The sequence below is a fragment of the Miscanthus floridulus genome, chromosome 4 (genome assembly GCF_019320115.1).
Source record: "Miscanthus floridulus cultivar M001 chromosome 4, ASM1932011v1, whole genome shotgun sequence".
Taxonomy (NCBI): Eukaryota; Viridiplantae; Streptophyta; class Magnoliopsida; order Poales; family Poaceae; genus Miscanthus; species Miscanthus floridulus.
This window is the reverse complement of record NC_089583.1, coordinates 100,890,684-100,914,863: the sequence shown is the minus strand read 5'-3', so window position 1 is coordinate 100,914,863 and position 24,180 is coordinate 100,890,684. Positions and strand designations below refer to the sequence as shown.

The 24,180-nt window shown below is 45.1% G+C and overlaps 3 protein-coding genes, 1 long non-coding RNA gene and 2 pseudogenes across 4 annotated transcripts; 3 read left to right on the top strand and 3 right to left on the bottom strand.

Moving 5' to 3' along the window:
* Positions 1 to 1,013: 1,013 nt before the first annotated feature.
* Positions 1,014 to 4,708, top strand: LOC136550148 (serine carboxypeptidase-like). The gene is made up of 9 exons (XM_066541638.1): positions 1,014 to 1,525; positions 1,646 to 1,814; positions 1,963 to 2,082; positions 2,471 to 2,614; positions 2,715 to 2,865; positions 3,093 to 3,181; positions 3,259 to 3,517; positions 3,880 to 4,013; positions 4,288 to 4,708. The coding sequence occupies exons 1-9, from the start codon at positions 1,155 to 1,157 to the stop codon at positions 4,414 to 4,416; spliced, it is 1,566 nt and encodes a 521-aa protein (XP_066397735.1). The 5' UTR covers positions 1,014 to 1,154; the 3' UTR covers positions 4,417 to 4,708.
* Positions 4,709 to 5,201: 493 nt separating this feature from the next.
* On the top strand, positions 5,202 to 8,094 carry LOC136548924 (uncharacterized; annotated as a pseudogene).
* Positions 8,095 to 8,559: 465 nt separating this feature from the next.
* On the bottom strand, positions 8,560 to 12,742 carry LOC136550150 (mannose-P-dolichol utilization defect 1 protein homolog 2-like). The gene is made up of 8 exons (XM_066541640.1): positions 12,410 to 12,742; positions 10,636 to 10,789; positions 10,460 to 10,532; positions 10,233 to 10,299; positions 10,075 to 10,134; positions 9,576 to 9,636; positions 9,265 to 9,306; positions 8,560 to 8,913 (listed from the first exon to the last, which is right to left on the bottom strand). The coding sequence occupies exons 1-8, from the start codon at positions 12,572 to 12,574 to the stop codon at positions 8,810 to 8,812; spliced, it is 726 nt and encodes a 241-aa protein (XP_066397737.1). The 5' UTR covers positions 12,575 to 12,742; the 3' UTR covers positions 8,560 to 8,809.
* Positions 10,776 to 11,723, top strand: LOC136550151 (uncharacterized). Its single transcript, XR_010782163.1, has 3 exons — positions 10,776 to 10,914; positions 11,060 to 11,135; positions 11,588 to 11,723. It is a non-coding gene; the product is annotated as an uncharacterized lncRNA (long non-coding RNA).
* Positions 12,743 to 15,759: 3,017 nt separating the features above from the next.
* On the bottom strand, positions 15,760 to 18,103 carry LOC136548923 (ABC transporter B family member 15-like; annotated as a pseudogene).
* A 688-nt stretch (positions 18,104 to 18,791) lies between these two features.
* On the bottom strand, positions 18,792 to 21,860 carry LOC136550149 (NEP1-interacting protein-like 1). Its single transcript, XM_066541639.1, has 5 exons — positions 21,468 to 21,860; positions 20,689 to 20,867; positions 20,286 to 20,369; positions 19,273 to 19,440; positions 18,792 to 19,170 (listed from the first exon to the last, which is right to left on the bottom strand). Exons 1-5 carry the CDS (start codon positions 21,634 to 21,636, stop codon positions 19,027 to 19,029), a joined length of 744 nt encoding a protein of 247 aa, XP_066397736.1. The 5' UTR covers positions 21,637 to 21,860; the 3' UTR covers positions 18,792 to 19,026.
* Positions 21,861 to 24,180: the final 2,320 nt, after the last annotated feature.

The window sequence follows — 24,180 nt, the reverse complement described above, 5'->3', positions numbered from 1 at the left end:
AAGTATCAGTTTTGCCACCATTTATGTTATTATTGTGCCAACTACTTGAGTTTAACATGTTATTTTGCAACCTAGAGTCATTTTATTCAGTATCCGTACTCATCTCTACCTGTGATACAATTACATACTCTGTATCTGTTAAACAACCACACATATAGGATCTCTATGTGTTATTGATATGCCCATAATGCATCTATATGTGCTTCATCATTTACAACAGTAAGAACTAAGTGGCTGATGATGAGATTTTTTAAATCTGAAGGGGTAAATTTATTAAATCTAATTCTTTGCTGAATGGGTGTATGGGTTTGTGTTTGTTTGTCGGTGTTGAGGTGGCGCGGCCCGGATAGGGCGGCGCACGGTGTGGCTGGTCAGAGTTGCCAGCGCTGGAGGTGTTTCGAGCGAGGAGCGAGGAGGATGCGGCGCCGCAGATCATCAGGGGCTTGGCAATGTAATTGGCTACAAAGTTTTAGTGGAGTTGCAATGTAATTGTTGAAAAAGGAAAGAATTGGAATGAAAAAGTTGGCTAAAAAGTTTGAGGTTATCGGTTTGTGAAATATTTTTCATGTAGCAAGGCATGGGTATTTTTTTTTGTCTTTGAAAAAATTTAAGTTTTGTCAACTCATAATTTAGTTGTTTTAGTTTGTATGTCTGACACAAGGCAACGACGGTGGTAATGATGGCGACAGGGCCATGAGTTTTTTAATCCCCGCTGATGTTAGAGTTTTGAAATTTTGGGGAAAAATTCTAATCCGAGATGAAATTCCCCTCTGAGATGGCTTTATACATGTGAAAGTTTAGACAATATAAATAATAGATATTAATATGTATACATGTGAATTATTTATTTTGGTATTTAACTTTGTATTGTTTCAAAAGATTATATAAATTAATAATAATGATATTATTTGTTATTTGGTTGTTTTCATGTGCATCACTGAAATTAAGTCGTGGCGTTAGTATGGGCACTGTACTAGTAGTGTACTAATGCGGCGGTTGACTCTTCTCGCGCTAACCTCTCTCTGAAGGCACAACGAGTCTACCTGTGTACTCCGTAGTTGTGTTCATCACCTCCACACTCTCCGCCCTCGCTGCTGATTAACCGATTCACTTCCCCCACGGCCCACGCCAGGCCACCTGTCGCCGGATCGGCCATGCGGCCCGCCGGCCAGCTACTCCTCCCGCTGCTCCTCCTGGCCGCCGCCGCCGTCGCCGTCGCAAGCGGCGGTTCGTGGGAGGATGGCCACGGGAGCATCCTCCGCCTCCCCTCCTCCTCCTCCTCCCCGCGGCGGTTCCCCCGCTCCGCCGCCGTCGACCTGATCCGCGCGCTCAACCTCCACCCCGTCGACGCCTCCCCGCCGCTCTCCACCGCCGGCGTCGAGGGCGCCCTCGCCCCCGCGGGGACCCTCGTCGAGAGGCCCATCCGCCTCGCGTCCTTCGCGGACGCTGGCGACGCCGGCACGTCGGTGGAGGACCTCGGCCACCACGCGGGGTACTACCGCCTCCCCAACACCCATGATGCCAGGTGAGCGAGCTTCCCCGTCTCCACCTCCTCCTCCTCCTCCTTTCTGCGGCGATATCTGCCAGGACCATCCCTTGTTGACGCAGCGACCCATGTCGCTTTGCTCGCGCTCGTCCCGTGTAGGATGTTCTACTTCTTCTTCGAGTCGAGGGGCCAGAAGGACGACCCCGTGGTGATCTGGCTCACGGGCGGGCCCGGCTGCAGCAGCGAGCTCGCGCTCTTCTACGAAAACGGCCCCTTCAACATAGCAGACAACTTGTCGCTCGTCTGGAATGATTTTGGTTGGGACAAGGTACATATCGTTCCCCGGTCCGCCGACGTTTTTTTGTTCTAAATCAGGGTCTGAAAGAGTTCAGAACTTCAGATGTGTTCCTGTATGCTTTCTCTTTGGAAGCTCCGTGTAACATTGCTTCTGTTCGTGTGTTGGCTGGCCTCCGCAGGCATCGAATCTTATCTATGTTGACCAGCCCACCGGAACTGGGTTTAGCTACAGCTCGGATTCGCGTGACACTCGCCACAATGAAGCTACTATTAGCAATGATCTATATGACTTCCTGCAGGTAATGTTTATCTACCCTGTTCTGGACATGATGCATCCAGTTATATTTACGCCCCCCCCCCCCCCCCCCCCCCCCCCCCCCCCCCCCCCCCCCCCCCCCCAACCCCAAGTTGCCATATGCGCGTTAGTTATGTGGCTAAATATGGTAGAAGTTTGTCAGCTTCTGTTAAGATATTAGTGACATGGATTGCAATGGTACCTTGTACATGTGCTGTGTGCCTAGACCAAAAATAACGTAGAGTTCCTATAGCAAGAAGGCATGGAGTTTATTTGAACCATTGAACCAGAGTGTGAATCCTTAACTTTAGCAGCAATCTAGAAGGAATGTGTCTTTTTGGCATTCTTATCATGATTTTGCTTTCTTGCTTCCAATCATGTGATACTGGCAGGCCTTTTTTGCTGAGCACCCAAAGTATGCTAAAAATGATTTCTTCATAACCGGGGAATCATATGCTGGGCATTACATTCCTGCCTTTGCAAGTCGTGTGCACCAGGGAAACAAGAACAATGAGGGCATTCACATTAACTTGAAGGTTTTAGTTTTTCTCTTTCTTGATTGAAGTACTATGCTTTTTTCTTTGTTGAAAGACATTATGTGATGGTGTGATCCTCCTCGCTTTATATGATTTACAGGGTTTTGCGATTGGCAACGGGCTAACAGATCCAGCAATACAGTACAAGGCATACCCTGATTACGCGTTGGATATGGGATTAATTACAAAAACACAATTTAACAGGATCAATAAAATAATTCCAACTTGTGAATTAGCTGTCAAGCTTTGTGGTAAGTCCTGCTTCAATGTGTGTAAATCTCTTCTAGTATTATTAAATTTTGCTTCTTGGCCTTGCAGAATTATCAACAGTCGTCAATGTTTCTTCAGCAATTAGTTCTTAGCATTGTCGCATATTTGCTCATTGGTCCCAGTTTTTTTTTCTTTAAAAGGAAAACTTCTGCTCCCACCCTGATGCCTTATAATATGAGTTGATGAAACCTAATTCCATCTTTTGCAGGTACCTCTGGAACTGTATCTTGCCTTGCTGCGTACTTTGTCTGCAATACAATATTCAGTGCCATCAGGATAATCATAGGCAGTAAAAATGTAGGGCCCAAAATACAGATCTATTTTTGGCACCATGTTTTGGAACCTTCTAATCAGTGCTCATCTTGGCTTTGCAGTATTATGACATCAGGAAACCATGCATTGGAAGCCTGTGCTATGATTTCAACAATTTGGAGAAATTTCTCAATCTCAAATCTGTTAGAGAGAGCCTAGGAGTTGGAGATATAGAGTTCGTTTCATGCAGCCCAACTGTCTATGAGGCCATGTTATTAGATTGGATGAGGAACCTTGAAGTTGGAATCCCTGAACTCCTTGAGAGCGACATCAAAGTGTTGATTTATGCTGGAGAGTATGACCTCATATGTAACTGGCTTGGTTAGTATCTTGCAACTTATTAATAATAAACACTGGTACCCTATGCTTGCTATTTCATACAACACTGGGTCTTACTCGACACAGATAATCGTGAATTCACCATAACTTTTTCCATCCAAGGCTTATTATTTGCTCCTTCATGATTAGGTTTTGTGTGAGTTATTTACTAGGAAGTTGGTAGCATGAGTATGTGTACACAAACTGGTGGTATTGTTATCTCAGAGAAGGATAGTTTTGGATGGATAACAGTAGGAAGACAATACTGCTGATGCTGACCATCTATTCTTCCCCATTACTGTGTTTTTGTATATTGTATTCTTGCTTTGCCTGATGTGTACATAATCTTGTCTCGATTTGAGCAGGGAACTCAAGGTGGGTAAACTCTATGGAATGGTCTGGAAAGGAAGCTTTTGTCTCCTCATCTGAGAAGCCCTTCACAGTTGATGGGAAAGAAGCTGGCGTTCTAAAGAGCCATGGTCCTTTGAGTTTCTTGAAGGTTAGATCTGTACTATGCACAAAAGTGCAGCTCCCTCTGGATAATAACAGTCTTCAATTCTAAGATCAGGATCTTTTCACGAAATCTTTAGTCCATAAAACCACACATGGAAACATGGAAATCATAGAAATACAAGAAACTGAATGTACGTGACAATTGGTTTGATGGTACTGCCGTACTGCCATACTTTGCTATCCTCACGGGATGTCACGTCATATTAAGTTAATGGTATCCACTCTCTTTTGAAACTTACCAGAGGCGCTTTGTGCAACAGGTCCACGATGCTGGTCACATGGTACCGATGGATCAACCGAAAGCTGCTCTGGAGATGCTGAAGAGGTGGACTTCTGGAAACCTTTCGGAGCCATCTTCAAGCTCCCAGAGGCTTGATTTTACAATGTAACAAACACACACGCTTCTCATGACATTTCGAGGAACGTTGTCCTGCACTCATCTCCTTGGTTTACCGTATGTAGTTTACCATGTACCTCTGGATGTTCGTAGGCTCCGAAAACATCCTGATCTTGGGCTCTGAAAACCTCATCTTGCGACCATATATGTTATTTACCTTGTATGGGCGCTCTGCTCGCTGATGAGACACGGTGTTACGAGTTACGACTCGATGAACATGTAATAAAGCTTCAGAGAATTTGATAGGCCAGTATATTTGAAGAATTGGCCTGTACCTTTTGTGATGACTTGCGTCGATATTAAGATTTTTACAACGTTATGTTTTATTTTTTTTGTTGATTTATAATAGGACTATAGAAGGATTTCGAAGTAACTCCATATGACGCACTATGAAATTCATATAGAATTAGCACGAATTTAGCTGGTAGAAACTCATCTATCTACCCTACCCTATAATACACCAGTTAGAATAAATCTACAGCCACACAACAAATACCTGCTCCACAGTCATGACCTATGCTACATACACACATATGAATACACTTAGAAAATATAACACCATCAAAACAGATGCATCAGATTATCTCTTAGCCATTCTCTCTCATTACCCTCTAAATCCGACGGGTCATGTTTAGTGTGTCTGCCCTCCTTAGTCATCCCGTGGACCTTCACCCGCTCCCAGCGCCCATGTCCGCTTACCGCAGGGCACGGTTCGATTCCTCAGCGTCGTCTCTTTTTTGCGGAAAGAAAAAATAATACCACCTCTCCCTCTCTCTCTCCACCGAGGCGGCGGCAGGCACAGGGCCATCTCTATCTTCCCTGGCGGCGTCTCGGCAAGCGCCCCTCCAAGGTCACGCGCAGACTCCGTCTTCCCCGACAGGCGAGCTGCGCCCCCACGACGGCCCCCGCGGGCGCCCCTCCAAGGATCCGCATGACCTCTCCGTCACCAGGTACGCCCGCCCCTTGGTCGTCCCTTCCAGTTGTGCCAAACCGAGCACCTAAACCCTAACTTACTATTTGTGCACGGATCTGATCTGACTACCGCAGCAACCGCCGCCGCCGCCGGAGGCCGAGCCGTGGGTGCTGAAATGAAGGAGGTGGTGCTTCACGTGTATGACATGACCAACAGCGACTCCGAGAAGACGAACAACACCATCATCCAGATCAACCGCATCTTCAAGGACCGCATCGGCCTCGGCGGCATCTTCCACAGCGCCGTGCAGGTAGTTGCTCTGGATCCCCTCTCCCCGTTCCCTCGCCACCCGCTCAGATCCCAGGGAGCAACAGCTTCTCCAGATCCCTAAATCTCACGCCATTTCTTGAACCCCTCAACGCAGGTCTATGGTGGGGACGAGTGGCCGTTCGGGTTCTGCGAGACTGGCAGCGGCGTGTTCAGTTGCCCCGTGGAGAAGAACCCCATGTACACCTACCGGGAGAGCATCGTCCTCGGGGAGACCGAGAGTGCAGCATCGCCGCCGTGAACCGGATACTGCGGGAGCTCAGCAGCGAGTGGCCGGGCCACTCGTACGACCTTGTCTCCAGGAATTGTAACCATTTCTGCGACGTGTTCTGCGAGAGGCTCGGCGTCCCCAAGCTCCCAGGTAAGGACCACGGAGGGGCATTCCATTGTTTTCTTCTTCTGAATGGCGACAACCTGTGCAAGGTGTATCTCATAGTGGCATTATGTACAATTCTAGAGTTCAAAAAAACACACTGTGTCCTCGAATTGGAAGGAAGATTGCAGGCTCTGATTTAGATGGTGATTTACATTCTTGCTAGGAAAAGAATGAGCAAACTAAATGAACAAATGTGTGAACTGAATATTGCAAATAAAGCATGTGTTTGCTACCACTGAAGTATTGAGCAAATGTATGAAACTGAGTGCTGCTAGCTCTAAGACTCAACTTTGGAGCATAAGACCAAGTACAACATAGACGTTTAGCAGGCTCTTAGAGGCAGTTTCATTGTTTTCCTTGCCACTGTGGACCTGAGCACAAGATCATGTGTGGGCGACTGGGCGTTGCCACTTGACGAGGTTTTTGAGGCCTGCCTTGAAACTTACGTGTGAGACGGATGTCCCCCAAGAATAGTAATTACCTTAATTATTTCATTACCTTAGCAAAATCGTTTAGTTTCCATTTGAGACAAAGGCTCTTTTATGTTTGCTTCATGATTCATGTCCTAATGCGCCTACTTGTGTGACAATTTGAAGAGGCTGAAGATTCCTGTAGGTCAAGTCGTTGCAGGTTGGGTTAATCGCTTTGCCAACGCCAGTGATACCGCTGTGGTTGTTGTTGAGAGCACAGTAGTTAAGGTAATTTCAGAATCTGTTGCTGTGATACAATTTGCTATCTCCAATTTACTTAATCCTAGCATGAACTTATGATTGCTTCCGGCTGGACTTGATTTTTTTTATTGTTAATGTACTCACGATTGGTTCCAATTTAAGTCTATCATAAAACATCTCTTTCACATAACTATATATTTAGTATCAGCTAAGTTAGTGGTTTTCTGCTGGTGTCCTGAGATAGTTGGTGAATGGTGAATTGGAACAATAGTGCGGTGGTAAGATAGAGGAGAGCAAGGGGGAGGACGCAGCAGCAGCCGCAGAGGAAGTGAAGCCATGAAGAAGCATTTGAGTTTGCTCCATGCCATAGGTGTCTGCAGTATCTAGCTAGGCTAGATGTTCCCTTAGATTTTTGGTGTAAAATCTGATGGATGAATCACTCACTGCCTACACTAACTCTCCTTATAGAATACATAACCTGATATTCTTGTGTTTCCTTATTCTTACATAACCTGAGTGAAGTTTGATTCTTTAATCTTATACTTTTGGCTTTTGACATTATTATTTTCCTCTAGAAAAAAATCATGAGTTGACCTTTGGTGGTGTAGGTCTGGCAGCTCCATGAGTTGACCTTCAACAAGACGGTGTCGACATTGACCAGCTCAAGGTACACCTATGGCCCTTATTTCATTAGATTTTTTTTTTGTCGACATTGAGCAGCTGAACATTGATGTCATATCCTGCTTGCTTGCATAATGTTTTTTTTGGTTGAGTAAATAGATTTACTGAATTTGTGGTACGTGTACTAGATAGGTCTAGCTAACTAACCGTTATATTTCACTGATCACTGGATGGAATACTTCACTTTCCTATTATCTTGTTTCTTGCATTTACAGTATGAGATGATTGTTCACGCAGGCGCAACTAGGGAGCACTGTTTTCCTTTGATCAATATATTTGTCCACTTGATTGTCTATAGGTGACTGCTAGCCAGGAGACATATTTTGCTACTTGATTGTCTTTGATGAAATTTAAGTTTTGTTGGCTCATATTTTTGGATGTTTTAATTTGTATGTTCAAACGCTGCCGTAGCATTAGCACGGGCATCGGTGATGAAGAAATTGCCTACGTTTGTACAGAATGGTTCCGGAACAAAATACCATTGTAATGAAATAATAAGTTATTTGAACCTATTTATACCTGGTAAACTGATGGGTTTCTTAACGAAAAAAAGAAACGAAAAAAAACTTATGTTGTGCACTTATGTTGGTTCTATTGTTTCAAATTCAGGATGGGAACGATCCTGGGAGTGTTCTTTGTCTCCAGGCACTTGCAGTAACATGGATGAAATCGATTCATGGAAGGAGTTCAGGAAAGTTATGATTCGAAAATTTGTTACTTCAATCCATCAGTCAATTCAAACATTTGAGGATGGTTATGAAATTTTATATATGACCATGTATATACTTTGGAAAATTGTATATAATTTGGAAAACTATAGAAAACTGCCGTTGTTTGGTTGTTTTCATGTGCACCCTGAAATAAAGCCGTGGCGTTAGCACGGGCACTGTACTAAATATAACAGTTGAAGCTCGCCATGGCCCGACGGGGTATGAGAATTTCAAAGGTTCCAAAATAACGAGAATCACATGACACGATATAATCACTCGATGGTTACTGAACGTATTCTTTGCTGACAGCTAGCATTTTTATGATCTTTTGTTGAAGCAACAGGCAGACAGGCTCTGCTCCCATTGATCAATCTTTCCTGCAACTAAGCAGCGGTCAAACTAAAAAGGCTGAATGAAACTAAAATACGGAACGTCACAACATAAAGGAAAACCCATCAGCAGCAAACAAATGTATCCATCAGCAGCAGCTTGCAGTCAACAATTGTATGAAGTATATTAGTCATGGTACACTACTAAGTGCTAAAAGCAATAGCACAGAAATTTCGATATAACTATATTAGTCATGGTTTTTCTCATAACAAGTTCCCAACAAGTTCCTATACTGGTGCCTTTTGCTCAGATGTAGAGTGTTGGAATAGAATCCTAAACAACCAGGAAGAACCTTCTGCCATCTCTCAGCATGTTGCTTAATCTTCTTTCTTCTGCTTCTTCGAAGCGGGCTTCTGGTACAGTAGTATCTGACCCAAGAGTGTACCATTCATGATGATGCCGATTGCAGAGCCCATAATCACTTTCCAGGAGTTAAGGGTCACCAAGATATAATGACAGGTCACCAAGATATGATGACAGAAAAAGTTACATATAATTAAGCTTGTAGGAAAATTTGATACTAGTGGAAGTGAATCATTTATCCTCCTTTTTTTTGCAAAGCCCATTGTCACCGTGTTCTTTTGGAAGAGGATTGACTATTGAGATAAGCAGCTACCAAATCAAACTTTAACCATGAGGATATTGACCTAATATGGGTTGGGCAAATAGAGTTACTCTATCAACTTCCCTTCTATTAACTACCTCTAGCGAGCAGTTGGGTGCATCTAAAACTAGAATAGAAAATGATAACTGCAATCAGAATCAAGGATACCACTTAAGGGAGTCTTCTCCTGGATGCTGGTAAAAACTCTTACTGCAGGAGAAATTGTATCAAAGATTAGCGAGCTTTTCAGCACTGATTGAAAAGTTTATTGATTAAGGAAAGATGTGCATGACCAATTAATAATGTCATTAACTTAAGTCATGCTAAATATTTTCCGAATATGAACTCCACAAAGTGTCAAATGCCTATACTGTTTAATTGAAAAATAGTGTTGTACAATAGTAATATCAGCAAAGAAGATGAGCCAGAAGGTAAAACATAATGGTTTGTAACTAATTTTGGCATGTACTTAATCTTACCAATAGAACCAGCAAAGTTCATGAAACAGGTGAGGAAGCTGAGCTCGCCGGTGCCTTTATTCTGCAAAGTACATTGCATGGCCATGTTAATCACTTCATATTAACCATGGTTCTGAAATAGTGCTAAAGATAAAAGGTTATGAGAAAGTGCCTAAGAACATCCAATTCAAGTAGCCCAATCCAAAATACTGCAACAAGACAGTAAGAGCCCAAACAACTAAAGCAAATTGCTGTCCAAGATATTGGTTGATCACTCTTTGCAAGCTTCCACCAATAAAATTTTCACAACATGCTGATTGATAATAGTGCAGTTCATGCAGTTGGGTTATCAAACATCAATGTTCCAGACTGCAGTAAAATGTCCAGAGCTAATATATATTGGATGGTACAGATTTAAGCATTGGTTACCCTCACACCTAATACAGCCAACTTGCTATAAAAGAAATATAATACTGAATAGCTTTATGTAGTAAGGTGTGACAGAAATGTGACATTGTACCGTAAAATTCTTCCATATCTGTGGAACTCTAGCAAAAAAGAAGATAGCATGCTGTGAAGCCTGCACAAAATATTAGACAATAAGTCAAAGAGGACGAGCATATACACCATCATGTGTAAGTTAATACAACCAAAAATCACTCACTAGTCACTACTTACATAAAGGACTTCAAAAAGAGCAGGATCAATCTTTCCAGCCAAAACTGTTGGAGCCATTCCACAATATCTAAATGACCACTATATAGGGAAAGCAGGCCAAACATTGTAATCAGACAAAATATTAATAAAGTTTGATGATCTTCATTGAACTGCTCCATGGGACTTGGCACATCTTTATTGGCAGCACAAATGCGAAGTTAGAATAAACAGCAAGAAATGAAGGATACAATAAAGCTTTCATCCATGTTTTGGTTCCCATTGGCGGTGAGTAATAGTAAATAATCGCAACCAAGATAATTGCTGCATATCGGATAAAAGCATCAGTTAAGAGGATCAACAAAGAGAGCTACAGCAGCTTTAGAAACATATGCTGCCTACTCAAGACATGAAGTCAAATACAAACCTTGGATTAACAGAAAAGCTAGCTCCCCATAAGCTGAAAAGGGAAGTCCTTTATGAATACAATATGCCAAAGCAATTGTGTAGCCGACGACCTCAAGTTCAAAGGATGCTACACTAAGTCCTCTAACACTTCCATGCTTCAAAATTTTCAGTATCTGCAGCAGGACATATTTGTGATCATGGTGGAAACTGGAAAGTCAAAAGGAGAAGGTAACCAATTCTAAAGTACAAGAAAGATTCTGGAAACATAATCAAAATCGTGGAAAGTCAAAAGGAGAAGGTAACCAATTCTAAAGTACAAGAAAGATTCTGGAAACATAATCAAAATCTTGGGACTGAATCATATCTTCTCTTATTATGCATATCAACAACAATTCTTTTAGCCATGTATGATCATGGATTAATTTCTACATTATTCTTAATAGTTAACAACATCTTTCTCTAAGCAAGACAAGAGTCTGAAGGTTTTACAATCTCTAATCCAAGTACCAGGACATGCAGGTAAAAAATTCTCTGCTTCAACATTCATTTCACAACTTTTGCAACCCATTAATTATGTGCTACTAAAAGTAAATAAGCATAAACTGCAAGCTCTCAACTCAACCTTCTGAGGTAGTTGCAAACTAGCCCCAATATATTTGTCCAATTGTCGACTACCACTCGTGGCACGATAGCTCAGATGATCCTTGTCATTTCAAGGGTTCATGTAACATAACAAAATCATGCAACACGACAACCCTATAACAAAGGAAAAACCACATGCGCCCTTTTCTTTATTTCCTTTGCAAATTTTGGAACAACATATACCAAACACAAGTAGGCAACAGTAAGCCTACCTAATAACACAAGTTCATAACATAAAAAAATGCAAGCATATCTAGATAAACGGTTAAGAAGCAAACTCCTCCACAACTGTGAAACTGACGCTTATAATTCTTAATTTGTCACGCTAGATTCAAGCACCTGAGGGAGCTTCCCAACAGTGGAAGCAGCAATAATGGAATACCCGAGGATCTTAGAGACGAAAGGCAGCAGGTTGTTTGCGTCCAGTGGACACGATAGGAAGCATCCAATGGTCATGCGCATGATACCCAGCTTCATCCCTGAAGCCCGCCTCTTCTCTTCGCTCATCTCTATGGCCTTCAAATTTTGGTTGTCACGCAGTGACTGGATTCTTATTGCTTGTATTTGTGGACTACAAACCATCAAGAATGAGGGGTCCCTTGATAGTTTGAAGAAGGCTGATGCGGGGCTTGTAGAGGATGTTATTTGGTGGACTGACTGGGATTGCAATGCACTAGCTGTGATCCCATAGCAGAGCACGGGGAGTGCTGAGATCATATTCACTAATCAATGCCCAGCCAGCCAGCCTTGAGGTGAGGACCGAGAACTAGAATTTTCTGAGCAGGGGGAAGCTCTTGAGAGAGGAAGTAACTGCAAGAGTTCGTGCTCTACACTCAAGCAGCAGCAAGGATCACACCAATCCACCAGCATCCCACAAACAAACAAAGAATTCCAGCGGCTTCCCCCATAATTTCGACGCTCTTCTACCGTGCCGCACCAAGCTCACAGCCGAAGCCTCCAAAAACGGACCCTTTACGCAAAATTCCGCACGCCACGGTCACGCAAAGAACATGAGATTGAGATCCGCCCTCACACCCAGCGCCGGAACCCAACCCACCGGACGAGCTCGCCACAGATCGAGATGCATACAGGCACGCATAATTGACGCGTTGAAGAACCTTTAACTAGCGCCAAGGGGAAGGCCAGGGAACCTGGGGGAGCTTCACGGTGGTGGATGCGGCGACGATGGCGTAGCCGAGCACCTTGGAGAAGAGCGGGAGCAGGCAGTCCTTGTCGGGGATCTTGGCGTCGGCCAGGGCAGCGAGGACGCACCCGAAGTTCATGCCTAGGATCTCCAGCTCCATCGCTGCCACCATGGCCGTCTCTCTCCTCCCCCGTGGCCGCGCAGGTTCGCAGTCGCAGCTTGCGTCGGCGATGGAGACGAGACGACGAACAACGAAGAAGCCCACAGCCCACAAGCCACGTGCCCACCAGCGAGTCTCTTTAGCGAGATGGGCCTTTGGGCCGTTCTGTGACGGGCTGGAAGTCGAGCTGACTCGTCTCGACTCGTTAAGAGCTCGAGCCAGCAGCCAGCTCGTTTGGCTCGTGCTATGCACACGCAGGTTTTTTTTTGATAGACACGCAGGGTTTTGAAATGGAGTATTTGTTTCCTATATTTTACAACGGTCCATGATTTGTTGGCTAACTGCACACGGCCACACGGGCATTAATCGGTGCTCTGAATGATATGCCAAACTAATGTCCTGAATCTGTACGTGACATGACACCAATGCACGGTAAAAACGTGCATGCATCATCTAAAACATACGGAGTGCATGTGTAAGTTTTTGAACCATGTTAAGATGGCATTAGACGTGATAGACATAATCAATGTGTGAATGACTCCCACTCCTATACCGACATAAAAATATGCAATTCTAGAATAGTACTCGATCAAACTATTAATTAACTAAATTTATATAAAAATAAAACTATTATTTATCATACTGAATAAGTATCTTTAAATTGTAATGAAATATATTTTCATAAACATATCTATTTAGACTATATAATATTGACTCAGGTCCGTTTTTTAAAAGGGGCTCTAGTTTCTCAAGAAGCCGTACTAAATGGGGTACCAAAAATGGCTTCGCCCTAATCCATCATTAAAGAATCGAAGCCAAAACTTTTAGATACCGGTTCCTTTTCTAGAAAATACTCTCCGGAGTTGGATTGCCAATTTTTTTTATAAAGTGCTTCAACTCCACTAGAGAAATTGTTCCCTAGAGGAATCAGAGTTGAAGTCAGTTAGGAGGAGCCAAAGCCTTGTGAAACTAGCCATCAGTCAAACTTAAATTAGTTTGAGTCTCACCAAACCTAAAATGGCATCTTTTTCGAGACAGAGGTAGTATAGATCGAGCATGAGTCACCGCACATCGGACGTGGAAATCATATTACATAGCATAGTACAGATATGACAGCCACTTAAGTAGACACAAATACGTGAGATGTACGTGAGCATATGTTGCGGTTCTAATCAAATGTGGCGAAAAAACGCCTAGCAAGATTGTATGTTTTTGTTCTTCATCGTCATCGTCTTCTCTCTTTGTTAGTTTGTTTTTGCGAGTAAGTTTGAGTGTAGTTAATAAACTTGATTAAAACAAGATTGAAACTAGCCTACCTCTCAATGGTGCACTACTTTTTATTTTCAACATGATCGGTTAATATTGCCTAATGTTCGAAGAGTAAAATACACAAGTGACTCCTGAACTTTCCCTTGGTTATCATTCACATCCTCTAACTCAAAAAATGTACTTTCATGTTTCCTAATTTGTCTTGGGATGGCATCCAAGTCTCAAACTCTCATAATACCATTTTCAGATCCCTACACTTTGTCGCGGGGTGTAATCTAGGTCTCTAAACTTACATCAATGTCCAAATGGGCCTGGCCAGCTTGAAGGTACAAGACATGGGTGGTAGGTGCTTGGCTGCAAGATCTACTTGGTCATGGATGGTAAACAGTGGTGGATGCAACATAGAATGCAAGGAGGGGTTTGCTTCTTCCTCGCCTTTCTTATCCTCCCTTTTTCCTCCCATTCTATCTTCTACGCCCCTATTCTTCTTCCTTCTTCTTCCACAAAATGGAAGGGGGGCTCAAGGGCGGTTCCATTATGCGGGAGGCGGTAAGTGGCTTGAGCCCCACCCACCCCACAGCTGGATCCGCCCCCTGATGGTAAATGTCTTATTCTTGATCAGGGTGGAAACTCACAAGCAAAGCAGCCATCGAGTCCTCCACCTTTCTCTTCTGTCTAAGGAGTAATGGCTTTGGCCTCACACGCTCCACTATTAAGGATGTTGTGGCGTTTGAGTTAGAGGATGAAGAACTAGCTTTAGGCTCGCCCTTTCAACTATTAAGTATGTTGCAGCCCTCGAGGTGAAGAAAGAAGTTATAGGGGTTGAGGGAATTAAGGATAGTGTTGCTATAGATTGGAGCATGGAGAGGAGGGGGAGGAGCATGGAGATGGAATACCAGATGATGGCTTGTGGTACCCTCGTATGGAACCCCCAGTCACGGGATTCATCGTGGCATCTTATGTCAAGGTTGAAGACTATTTAGATTTGTATTACACCTTGTAACAAAGTTAAGGGACCTGCAAAATTTTTTTTTTTGAGAGTGTGGCATGGAGGCAGCAAAAAATCTTCAAGTAAACCTACTTTTTATTTTTTATTTTTGTAGATGCAAATTATTAAAAACTGGTGGTGATGGGTTTATTGTTTTTCTTCCATATTTACTGAGAAGGCTGTGAAAACCTGTTTTGTTTTATTTTATTTGGGTACGGTTGGAGATGCTGCGTTATGGTATTTTGGGATCCTGTTGCTTCTTCAACTCTTCTGCACGAAGGGCCAAAGGGGTGGGGTGTCCCTTACTGCGGAAATGACCCCAACCCGATGGAGAAAGTCACACACTGTGGACACCAGAGAAAGTCACACACTGTATGACGCTAACAAATAGAAAGAAGGCAGAATTCAGACAGGGTATTGGATCAGAGATGCAGAGGAGCCTACGTATGCCTATGGAAATGGAATACACCGATTTGTGGAAACTGGAACGGTTCAGCACGCGAATGTTGAAAGCGACACCGCATACAATACAATCCGCAACTAGCGAAACAAACAGGGCCTTCCCAACTAGGGGCACAGTCGTCACGTGTACATCTTGCGTGTTAACTTTCAGTTTTGCCTTTTTGACGTGAGGTTTCGTCATTAATTAACCTTTTACATGAAAAACCAATGACTTCTATCATGTCACGATCTCAACAACAGTCAAAACCTGCACTTGCACGAGTCTTACAGTATGGTGTGCTCGTTTTTTTTACATCCCCAAAGGACACCCAATATTAAAGTGTTTATTAAAGAGTTAAATGCACCAGAGATCCATTAACTTGTAAGTAAGTTTTAGTTGAGTCCATCAACTTTCAAAGTGGCTTTTTGGATCCATAAACTTTTAAAATTATTCGCTGCAGTCCATACCTATTTATTTAACCTTAAATTCAAAGCATATTTATAAAAAACCCCTTCCCACGGACATGCAGGTGCATGCATGGCTCCCAGCGCCCTCCTCCAGCCGCCGCCGTGCCCCCAGAGACCGGCGAGCAGGTGCATGCATGGCTCCCAGTGCCCGCTGGCCGAAGCCGCCCGCCCGCGGCCTGCCTCCGTACCACAGCGCAAGCGCCATGCTGCCCGTGTTGCTGAACTGGCACAGGGACAGGCAGAAGCCAGAGTACCACGACTCCACCCTGTTGTCCTTCCGCGGCGCCTCCTGCGCGGCCTCGTATCGGCGGAGCATCCGACGCTGCGACGAGAACGCGGTGATCGTCCGGTGGTTCACGACAGCCTCGCTGGCGAGCTGGCTCCATTGCACCTGCGCCTTCTTGGCCTTCTTGGACATGGCGGTCATGAGCACCTTCTTGAAGTAGAAGCTCGCGATTATCAGTGGCTGCATCGCCATCATGACCACCGCGAGCCGCCACGACACGGCGAGGGCCAGAGAGAAACCTAGCGCCGCATTGGCGGCCGCCTGCACCAGGAGGCACATGCTGTCGCCGACGAGGGATCGGACCTTGGTGGCCTGCGTGGCCAGCCGCGCGCACACCGCGGCGCTCGAGTTCTCGTCCTCGTCGAACCACCCGACCTCGAAGGAGAGTATCTTGGCGAACATTTGTCCACGGACGCGCTCTGTAAGGCGCTCGCCCATGACGGCGAAGTTGTAGTGCTGCACGATGTTCGCCGTGATGCAGATGATGGCAATGCCGAAGAAGACGAGGGAGTACAGCCTGTTCAGAACAAAGTTCAGACAAACGTCACTGACATCGCCATGTCACTCTGCAATATGTATCAGCGAGCACAGACGGACACATCACACGGTACCTGGTCTTTGAACGGATGAGGTGATCGTCGCCGAGAAAATACACCTCCGGCAAAGCTCCGAGGCTGTAAGAGTAGAGCGGCAGCACCGCACCGAAAACGATGGCGCCGGCGCACCCGAGCAGAGCTTGCTTCCATTCCGGCCGATTCATCTTGAGCAGGCGGAGCTGCGAAGGCTTTCTGCCGCGCGCCGGGTCGTGGCCGTCGCGCCCGTGGTCTACCATTTCCACGGAGCGTTCGACCGACCTGAACGACGGGCACCGGGCTTTGGTGGAAGTCGCTGGGCACTTACATGATCTCAACGCTACGGAACGACACCCTGCTGCTCTCCGGCTCTACTTCCACCACTCGCTCGCTTTCCTCCCTCGCCACGGGCGCCTTCTGCAGCAGCGCCATCCGTGCGTAGACGCCGCCGCCTTCGCCGGCCTCCGTGCCGAGGAGGAGCTTGTCGTGCGTGCCGCACTCCACCACGCGGCCCGCGTCGAGCACGGCGATCATGTCTGCCTTGCGGATCGTGGAGAAGCGGTGCGCCACGACGACGGTCGTCCGGCCCACGGACGCCCGGTCCAGCGCGTCCTGCACCGCGCGCTCCGACTCGGAGTCCAGCGCGCTGGTCGCCTCGTCGAGGAGCAGGATCTTGGGGTCCCGGATGAGCGCGCAGGCGATGGCGATGCGCTGCTTCTGCCCTCCCGATAGCTGCGTCCCGAACTGCCCGACCTGCAAGTGCAAGCAGATTCATTTACTGAAGTGTGATCAAACGGCTAGTTCATTTTGTTGCCAGAATTTGAAATGTCTGCATACATTGGTTTCGTATCCACGACGATTTGCTTCGGCGAGGCCGCCTCGTTGCCGAACAGAATGTTCTCCCTGATGGACGTGGCGAACAGCACAGGCTCCTGGCTCACTAGGCCGATCTAGCTCCTGAGCCACTCCACGTTGAGCGTGCCAATGTCACTGCCGTCCAGCAGTATCTCGCACGAGTCCTGGATGTACAACCTCTGCAGCAAGGAGATGATGGTGGACTTCCCGGACCCGCTCCCGCCGACGAGGCCGACGGTGGCGCTCTCAGAGATGGTGAGGCTCACGCCGTCGAGCACCCGCGTGTCAGGCCTGGACGGGTACGAGAAATGCACGTCCCTGAATGTGATCTGGCCCCTGATGTCCTCCTTGGTGGCGCCCTTCTTGCCCTCCGTCTCGAGACGCTGCAGCTTGTCGATCATCTCGCGCATCCGTGCCGCCGCCGTCGCGGCGTCGACGAAGTAACGCAAGTTTGGCAGAGCCATCATGATGGACCTGCAAACCTCAGAGCAGTGCCATGTATGTATCAGGCCAGCCGCATGCATGCAGTTATCTGATTTTTCTGAGAATGAACAAGGCACGGCGCGGGCGGCTTCGGCCAGCGGGCACTGGGAGCCATGCATGCACCTGCTCGCTGGTCTCTGGGGGCACGGCGGCGGCTGGAGGAGGGCGCTGGGAGCCATGCATGCACCTGCATGCGTGTGGAAAGGGGTTTTCTACAAATATGCTTTAAATTTAAGGTTAAATAAATAGGTATGGACTGCAGTGAACCATTTTAAAAGTTTATGGACCCAAAAAGCCACTTTGAAAGTTGATGGACTCAACTGAAACTTTCTCACAAGTTAATGGATCTCTGGTGCATTTAACTCTTTATTAAAAGTCAATTAATGGTGGTAGCAATGTAGTAGCTATCATGTGCCCATCAGTCTCAGGCTCGTAGATTGCATTCTCCGTTCTTCTGTAACACAAGTCGTGTCTCTTTCTCTACGAACAGCACGACGGAGAAAGCGTGACAAGAACTTGCATTTGGTGCATGGCACACTGCTTGGGTTACCGTTTCGTCCATGCTTTGTGACTAAGCATCGAACGTGACAGGACGTCTTTCCCAAATCATACTTCAGGGCCAAGCTTTGGGCCCCCCTCTTCGATTTCTCACAAGGATTTCGCCATCTGAAAATCAATGGCAGCGGGTGGTGATTGAATAGCAAAACGTTAAGCATTTTCAGTTTCCACAATCCAACCTTCAGTTGCAAGGTTATACTCCAACGGTCCTGGCATTAGTTGCCTAGTAGCAAACAATTGCATTAGCACGTCAGCATCAGGGAGCTTGTTAGTCAGTCCATTGTTTTCGAATGTTAGACAGACACACAGTTGTTGAAGCACAAGGCCATAATTTAGGGAACTTGTTAGTCAGTCCATTTTCCAGATGTACATATCAAGCTATTACTTCGACAAAAACATGCAGCTGAAAGCATAGCCCCACATAAGTAAGACTGGAGAATTAACAAAAAAGAGAAAACCTATGTATACAGCTATACTTATGATATCCAACAGGAGCACGGGTATTCACTATGAAAATACACCAGGTGCCATGCTGCAAGTTTATTTACATATGTATATGGTCTATATGAACACCGGCCCGGCATAGCGGGCAGGACGCGTGCCGAAGGAGCCAATTGTCGATGCACCGCACGTGGAATATGTGTTGGCACTGAGGCAGGGCCCTCACAAATTGCTGTGCTCCGAAATCCTGGTATCATTAATTTACCATGTCATCAGTACAAGACAAGGTGCTAATTGCTCTTGTGCATCAAGAGATAGATAGAATACAGCATGTCAAAATCACACTAACCTGGAGACAGACTGAGCAGCAGCTGCTATCAGTTTCCTGATCACAGTTGCTTGCAGCACTGAACCTCATCTTTGGGATCCTATCAATCAAATCCCTTGACATGCCTCCTGTACTGCCAGTTTCAAAAAGGTCATTGTTGTCGATGAATGGTGTGCTCATTACACTCATCTGCATAACACAAACCATTTGTCAGACCAAGTATTAGCAGAAGCAGCTCTAGTTGCAATTACGTAAACTTACAACATGCAAATCAACATGAAATGAAATATGGTTGTTGTAACTTCTAGTTATTTCTTCAACTATCTGGTCCTATGAAAGCAGGTGGAGTATGTGCATAAGAAAAAATATTTATCAGGTTCTATGAAATCATAAGAGTGTGTGCACCAAAGGAAACACTTTCAGGTCCTACAAAAACATATGGTTTGTGTGCAACGACCATTTGCATGTAATAGAAAATAACGCAGCTGTGTATCACTTTTCTTGAAAGAAACAATTTAACTTAACGCCAGCCTGCAAGCATTCTTCTGAATGCATAAACTCCAATAATATGGTTTTTTTTTGTGTTACACCAGTTTCAAGATTTGAAAGCTAATAATAGTATTTTGCAAGATCTCCTCCAAGCTGAAGTTACGCATGGTGACTAATTATACCTGATAATCAGCTGACCAGAACATAAAAAAATCCATGGAACACAACACTTGCTTTCAGATACTACCTCCCAGATCTGTTACACATCCCACATTTTAGGTGCTGTAAATAAAATGTTTCTGGGGTTGATCTCTAGCACTAAAATGCAGATCCAGATATTTCTATGACTAGAAACTTCTTCTAGCAGGGAGTATGGAGTGCATTATTATGCACATAACCATTTAATGCTGAGATACCCATACACCATTAATCCTATGGTCCGAAAATATTTCTTGCATTAATTGTTCACTAGATTTATTTTTCTAAAAAGAAACAACTGCTAGTGGGGTATCTACAACTTGAGGGTAGTATGAAGAAGCCTGTACCTGGCTTTGCACTGCACGCTGTAGCGCTGGGCTGACTTTCTCCCACACAATTCTTCCGCTGAAGAGGCTAGAGATGATGTCCAGCTGAGAGAACCGATGCAGAACAAAAATTAGAATAGATTCTGGTGAAATAAAACTTTAAGGCACACGGCAGACAAACATGGTGTTGGTATTGTCATTAGAGCAGCAACTACTTAGAAGAAGACATAATTTGGTTGAGCAAAGAAAAGTTGCTACTCAGTTGTGCCAGTCTTGCTTATCTTTTTTTTTAAAAGAAAAGTTTACACCAGTCGACGAAAAGGGAAGTATGCTGGACACTAAATTAGGTATATGAAAATGATCTTTCACCTCCCTCCCTCCTTGAATGGGAGAAAGTAGGCCACTAGATTTTTCTTGCACTCACCACAAAGAGAATGCTGTATTTTCCCGAATGGCTGGACCTCCAAATCTCGATGCAGGACTCAACAGCCTCAATGGAGAAGACTGCTCCAGAAACTGCTCCGACGCCAGCCCCGCGGAACATGCCGCTTTCCGTGGACATCCCCATGAAGGCACCGATGAAGATCCCGACGAGTGAGCCCACTGCAGCCAGTACAAACGAATCACGATCAAAACAAGGTGGAGCTAAAATTTACTACCATTCACAGTAGAATTGTACTCCTAGTCCTAGCTAGCTAGCAGGAGTGTTGCACACAAGTTCAATTGGTCGGCATGGGAACAATCCCGTGAAACAAACAGAGGAAGGAAAAAAAAAAGATGAATCTTTATGAAACCTAGTGCGACAAAGAGGTACTGCTACAAGCTCGCTCACAAGGATGACGGAAAGTGGCAAGGAACCTACAAGATTTGTGGTTGCAAGATTGAATTCGTTCCCAATTTGAGGAAACAGGGGCCAGAAAAGGGCGAGAGGCCCAGAGAGAGAGAGGGGGGGGGGGGGGGGGGGGGGGGGGGGGGGGGGGGGGGGGGGGGGGATGGGGACGCGAGCAGAGAGCGTGCGCGGCGTGTGTGAGCAGCAGTAGAACAGTCCGGCGGTCCTGAAAGGCCTGAAATTAAGGCTACTCCATTGACCCCCGGTTTCCCGAGCGAGGAACCCACGGATCAATACAGGCCAGAGACCGGAATCGAGGAAGAATGACAAGGGAACTTCCCTCAAGTGATCAAGCGGGGGCTCGGGCAACGTACCGACGGCGAAGACGCAGGTGAGCAGCGCGCCGAGCGCCCACCCAGCGGCCCGCGCGGCGACGGCGGCGTGCCTGGCGCACGCCCGACGCAGCGCGTCAAAGCGGCAGCAGGGGCCGGGAGCAGCGGCCGCCCGGGGAGAAGAGGAGGGGGAAGGCACCGAATGATCCATCGCTGCGACGGGCGAGCTCGATCAATCCGGGGAGCGAGCCGGGCATGCTAGGGAGTATGGAGGGGGCACGGTCGCGCGCGTATATATATAGGAGGCCCCGGAACCGGAAGGTGCCGCGCCCGCCCGCGCACGCGGGAAGGAGAAGCAGGAGGAGGGAGAAATCTTGAGGGTTAAGCCGGAAGGGGCGAGCGAGTCCTAGCGCGAGAAGACGAAGGGGATAGAGAGGGAGCGGCCATTAATGCGAGGGTCACGGCCACGGGAAAGCGGGCGGAGGCGGAGGAGCGGCCGCCGTTTCCTGAGCCGCGTGGACGGGCCGAGCGCCGAGCGCCGTAGAGGGTGGGCCGGGTCAGGCCTGGCTCGGTCCGGTCGTGCGTTCGACTTTGGGTCCATGACCAATGACCAATTGACCATGCATAATTTTTTTCTTTTCCTCTAATAATAATAACAACAGTTGACAATTTTATTAGCACTTATATAATTGCAAAATGTAACCATTAAATTAATCACGACGCGTTTCTAAAATATATATCGGATTTTTGGCGCACTTAACAATTTTTGTTACATTAATATTAACATAAGTAGTTGGCCAAAGCAAATTGATACTTTGTAGTTTGTACTACTACTATATACATTAGTAGCAGTACAAACGGAGGATGCTTTAAACCTGTTCAAACTTGTTGTTTGGCTGATAAACCATAGCTGAAAGTACTGTTGGCTGATTTGGGGTGAGAGAAAAATACTACTCATTGGCTGAAAAAGTACGGCTTATAAGCCAAACAAGCCCAAACAAACAGAGTGCAAAGCTTTAAACCTGTTCTCGTTCTTTTTCATGATTTCATCGGTCAAGGAAATTTAGACACGACTGAAGACTGAAGAGGAAGCTTCTAAAGGAAAAGTCAATATATCAATAACGGGTTATAAATCGCAAAGGTCAGTCGCGTCCTCAGCATAATGGTTTGTTTGAATTGAAAATTATTATTTGATGGATGAGTTTTCTTTTCTCACGATTTTGTTTTTAACAGGAAACCTAGTTCCAGAATTCATTAATTATTTCAGAAAATCAAACCTCCCTGCTGCCATGACATTACACAATGATCCGCGGAGTTTGCATATATACTTGCTCCACGCACTGCTGATATCATGGCAGACACCAACCATGATACGTCGCAGGACTTATTTTACATTGTAGCACAGTATATGCATTTGGTTATGATAACTAAAAATAATACTCCATCCATTTCATAAAATGTATGTAAGGTATTTTAGTTTCGCTCCAAATTAAACTTATCTAACTTTTTTTGTGTGAGTAATCTATAATCTAACTTTAACTTGGGACAAAACTAAGACACCTTATATTTTCATACAAAAAATTTGTGTTTGTACACATAAATTTCATTACAAAGGAAACCATTGATGCCTTCACTTGGAGGATAAAATTAAAATTACATACGTGAAACTTCTTGAAATACTATACATGATATGATATTGGAAGAAGTTTGGTCTCAACATTTACATTATGATCGGAATTCGACTTTGGTCTATGAACCTAAATACTGGACAACTTTGGGCACCAAACCATTAAAGCTAGACAAAACAACACCCCGCTCAATGCCTTTGTGTTTTGGTGTTGAAATGTCTAAGTAGTCTTACTCACGCAACAACAATCAAAATGAAGGAAACAAAATATAACGAGACAATCTCTCAACAAATAATGGTCGCCACGACACTTTGTCATCAATATGGTGGCATATCTTAGGTCCTGTAGCTACAAGGTGTTGGTCCGGCCAGTTATATGATAAATTTGGCATAAAGTGAGAAGGGAGAGAGAAGAGGGGGTGGAGGGAGGAAGAAATCGGCTTGAAGAGTTATATGTTCATACGTTGTCCCTAGTGCCACATGGATAATTAACCACACTGGCATATGTTTTGTCACGTGTGAAAAATAAAACCAGTACGGATTGGTTGTAGGACAAAAAGATTTTTGGTTTAAATAATTGGAGGGTTTAAGTTTTCTTTATTTTCAGAGATAAAGCGACACTTGAGCAATAGCTTCAGGTTAAAAATTCGCTTTAAATTATAGTTCAGTTTAACTTTGTCCTAAGTCACTGGCTTACTGCTCTAGTTTTGACCACGTGGTTATATAAAAGATGCATAAGTTCCATTAATCTCAATAAAATATGTCTTGATGGAACATTTATTTGAACTTGTAGCTGCTAACATTTTTTTTTTCTAAAAACTTGGTCAGAATAAACAAAGTTTGAAGATCTAAGTGGACTATAATTTAATAAAATTGAAGGAGTGTATTTCTTAATTTCTTCCAAGCATGATTTCCGTAGGGTCAAATTCATTAGTCATTTAATTGGAGGGGGAGGGGGGGGGGGGGGGGTTAGGCCGAAGGCATGGTATGCATGTCAAGAAGAGTTGTACATCAGTACATGTACTACAAACAATTAGGATCTCACCCACCGATTGTCACACCTAATTTTAAGGATAAAATTGAATGCACTAACTCATGTGTGCTCAGGGATTAGTCACACACACAAGC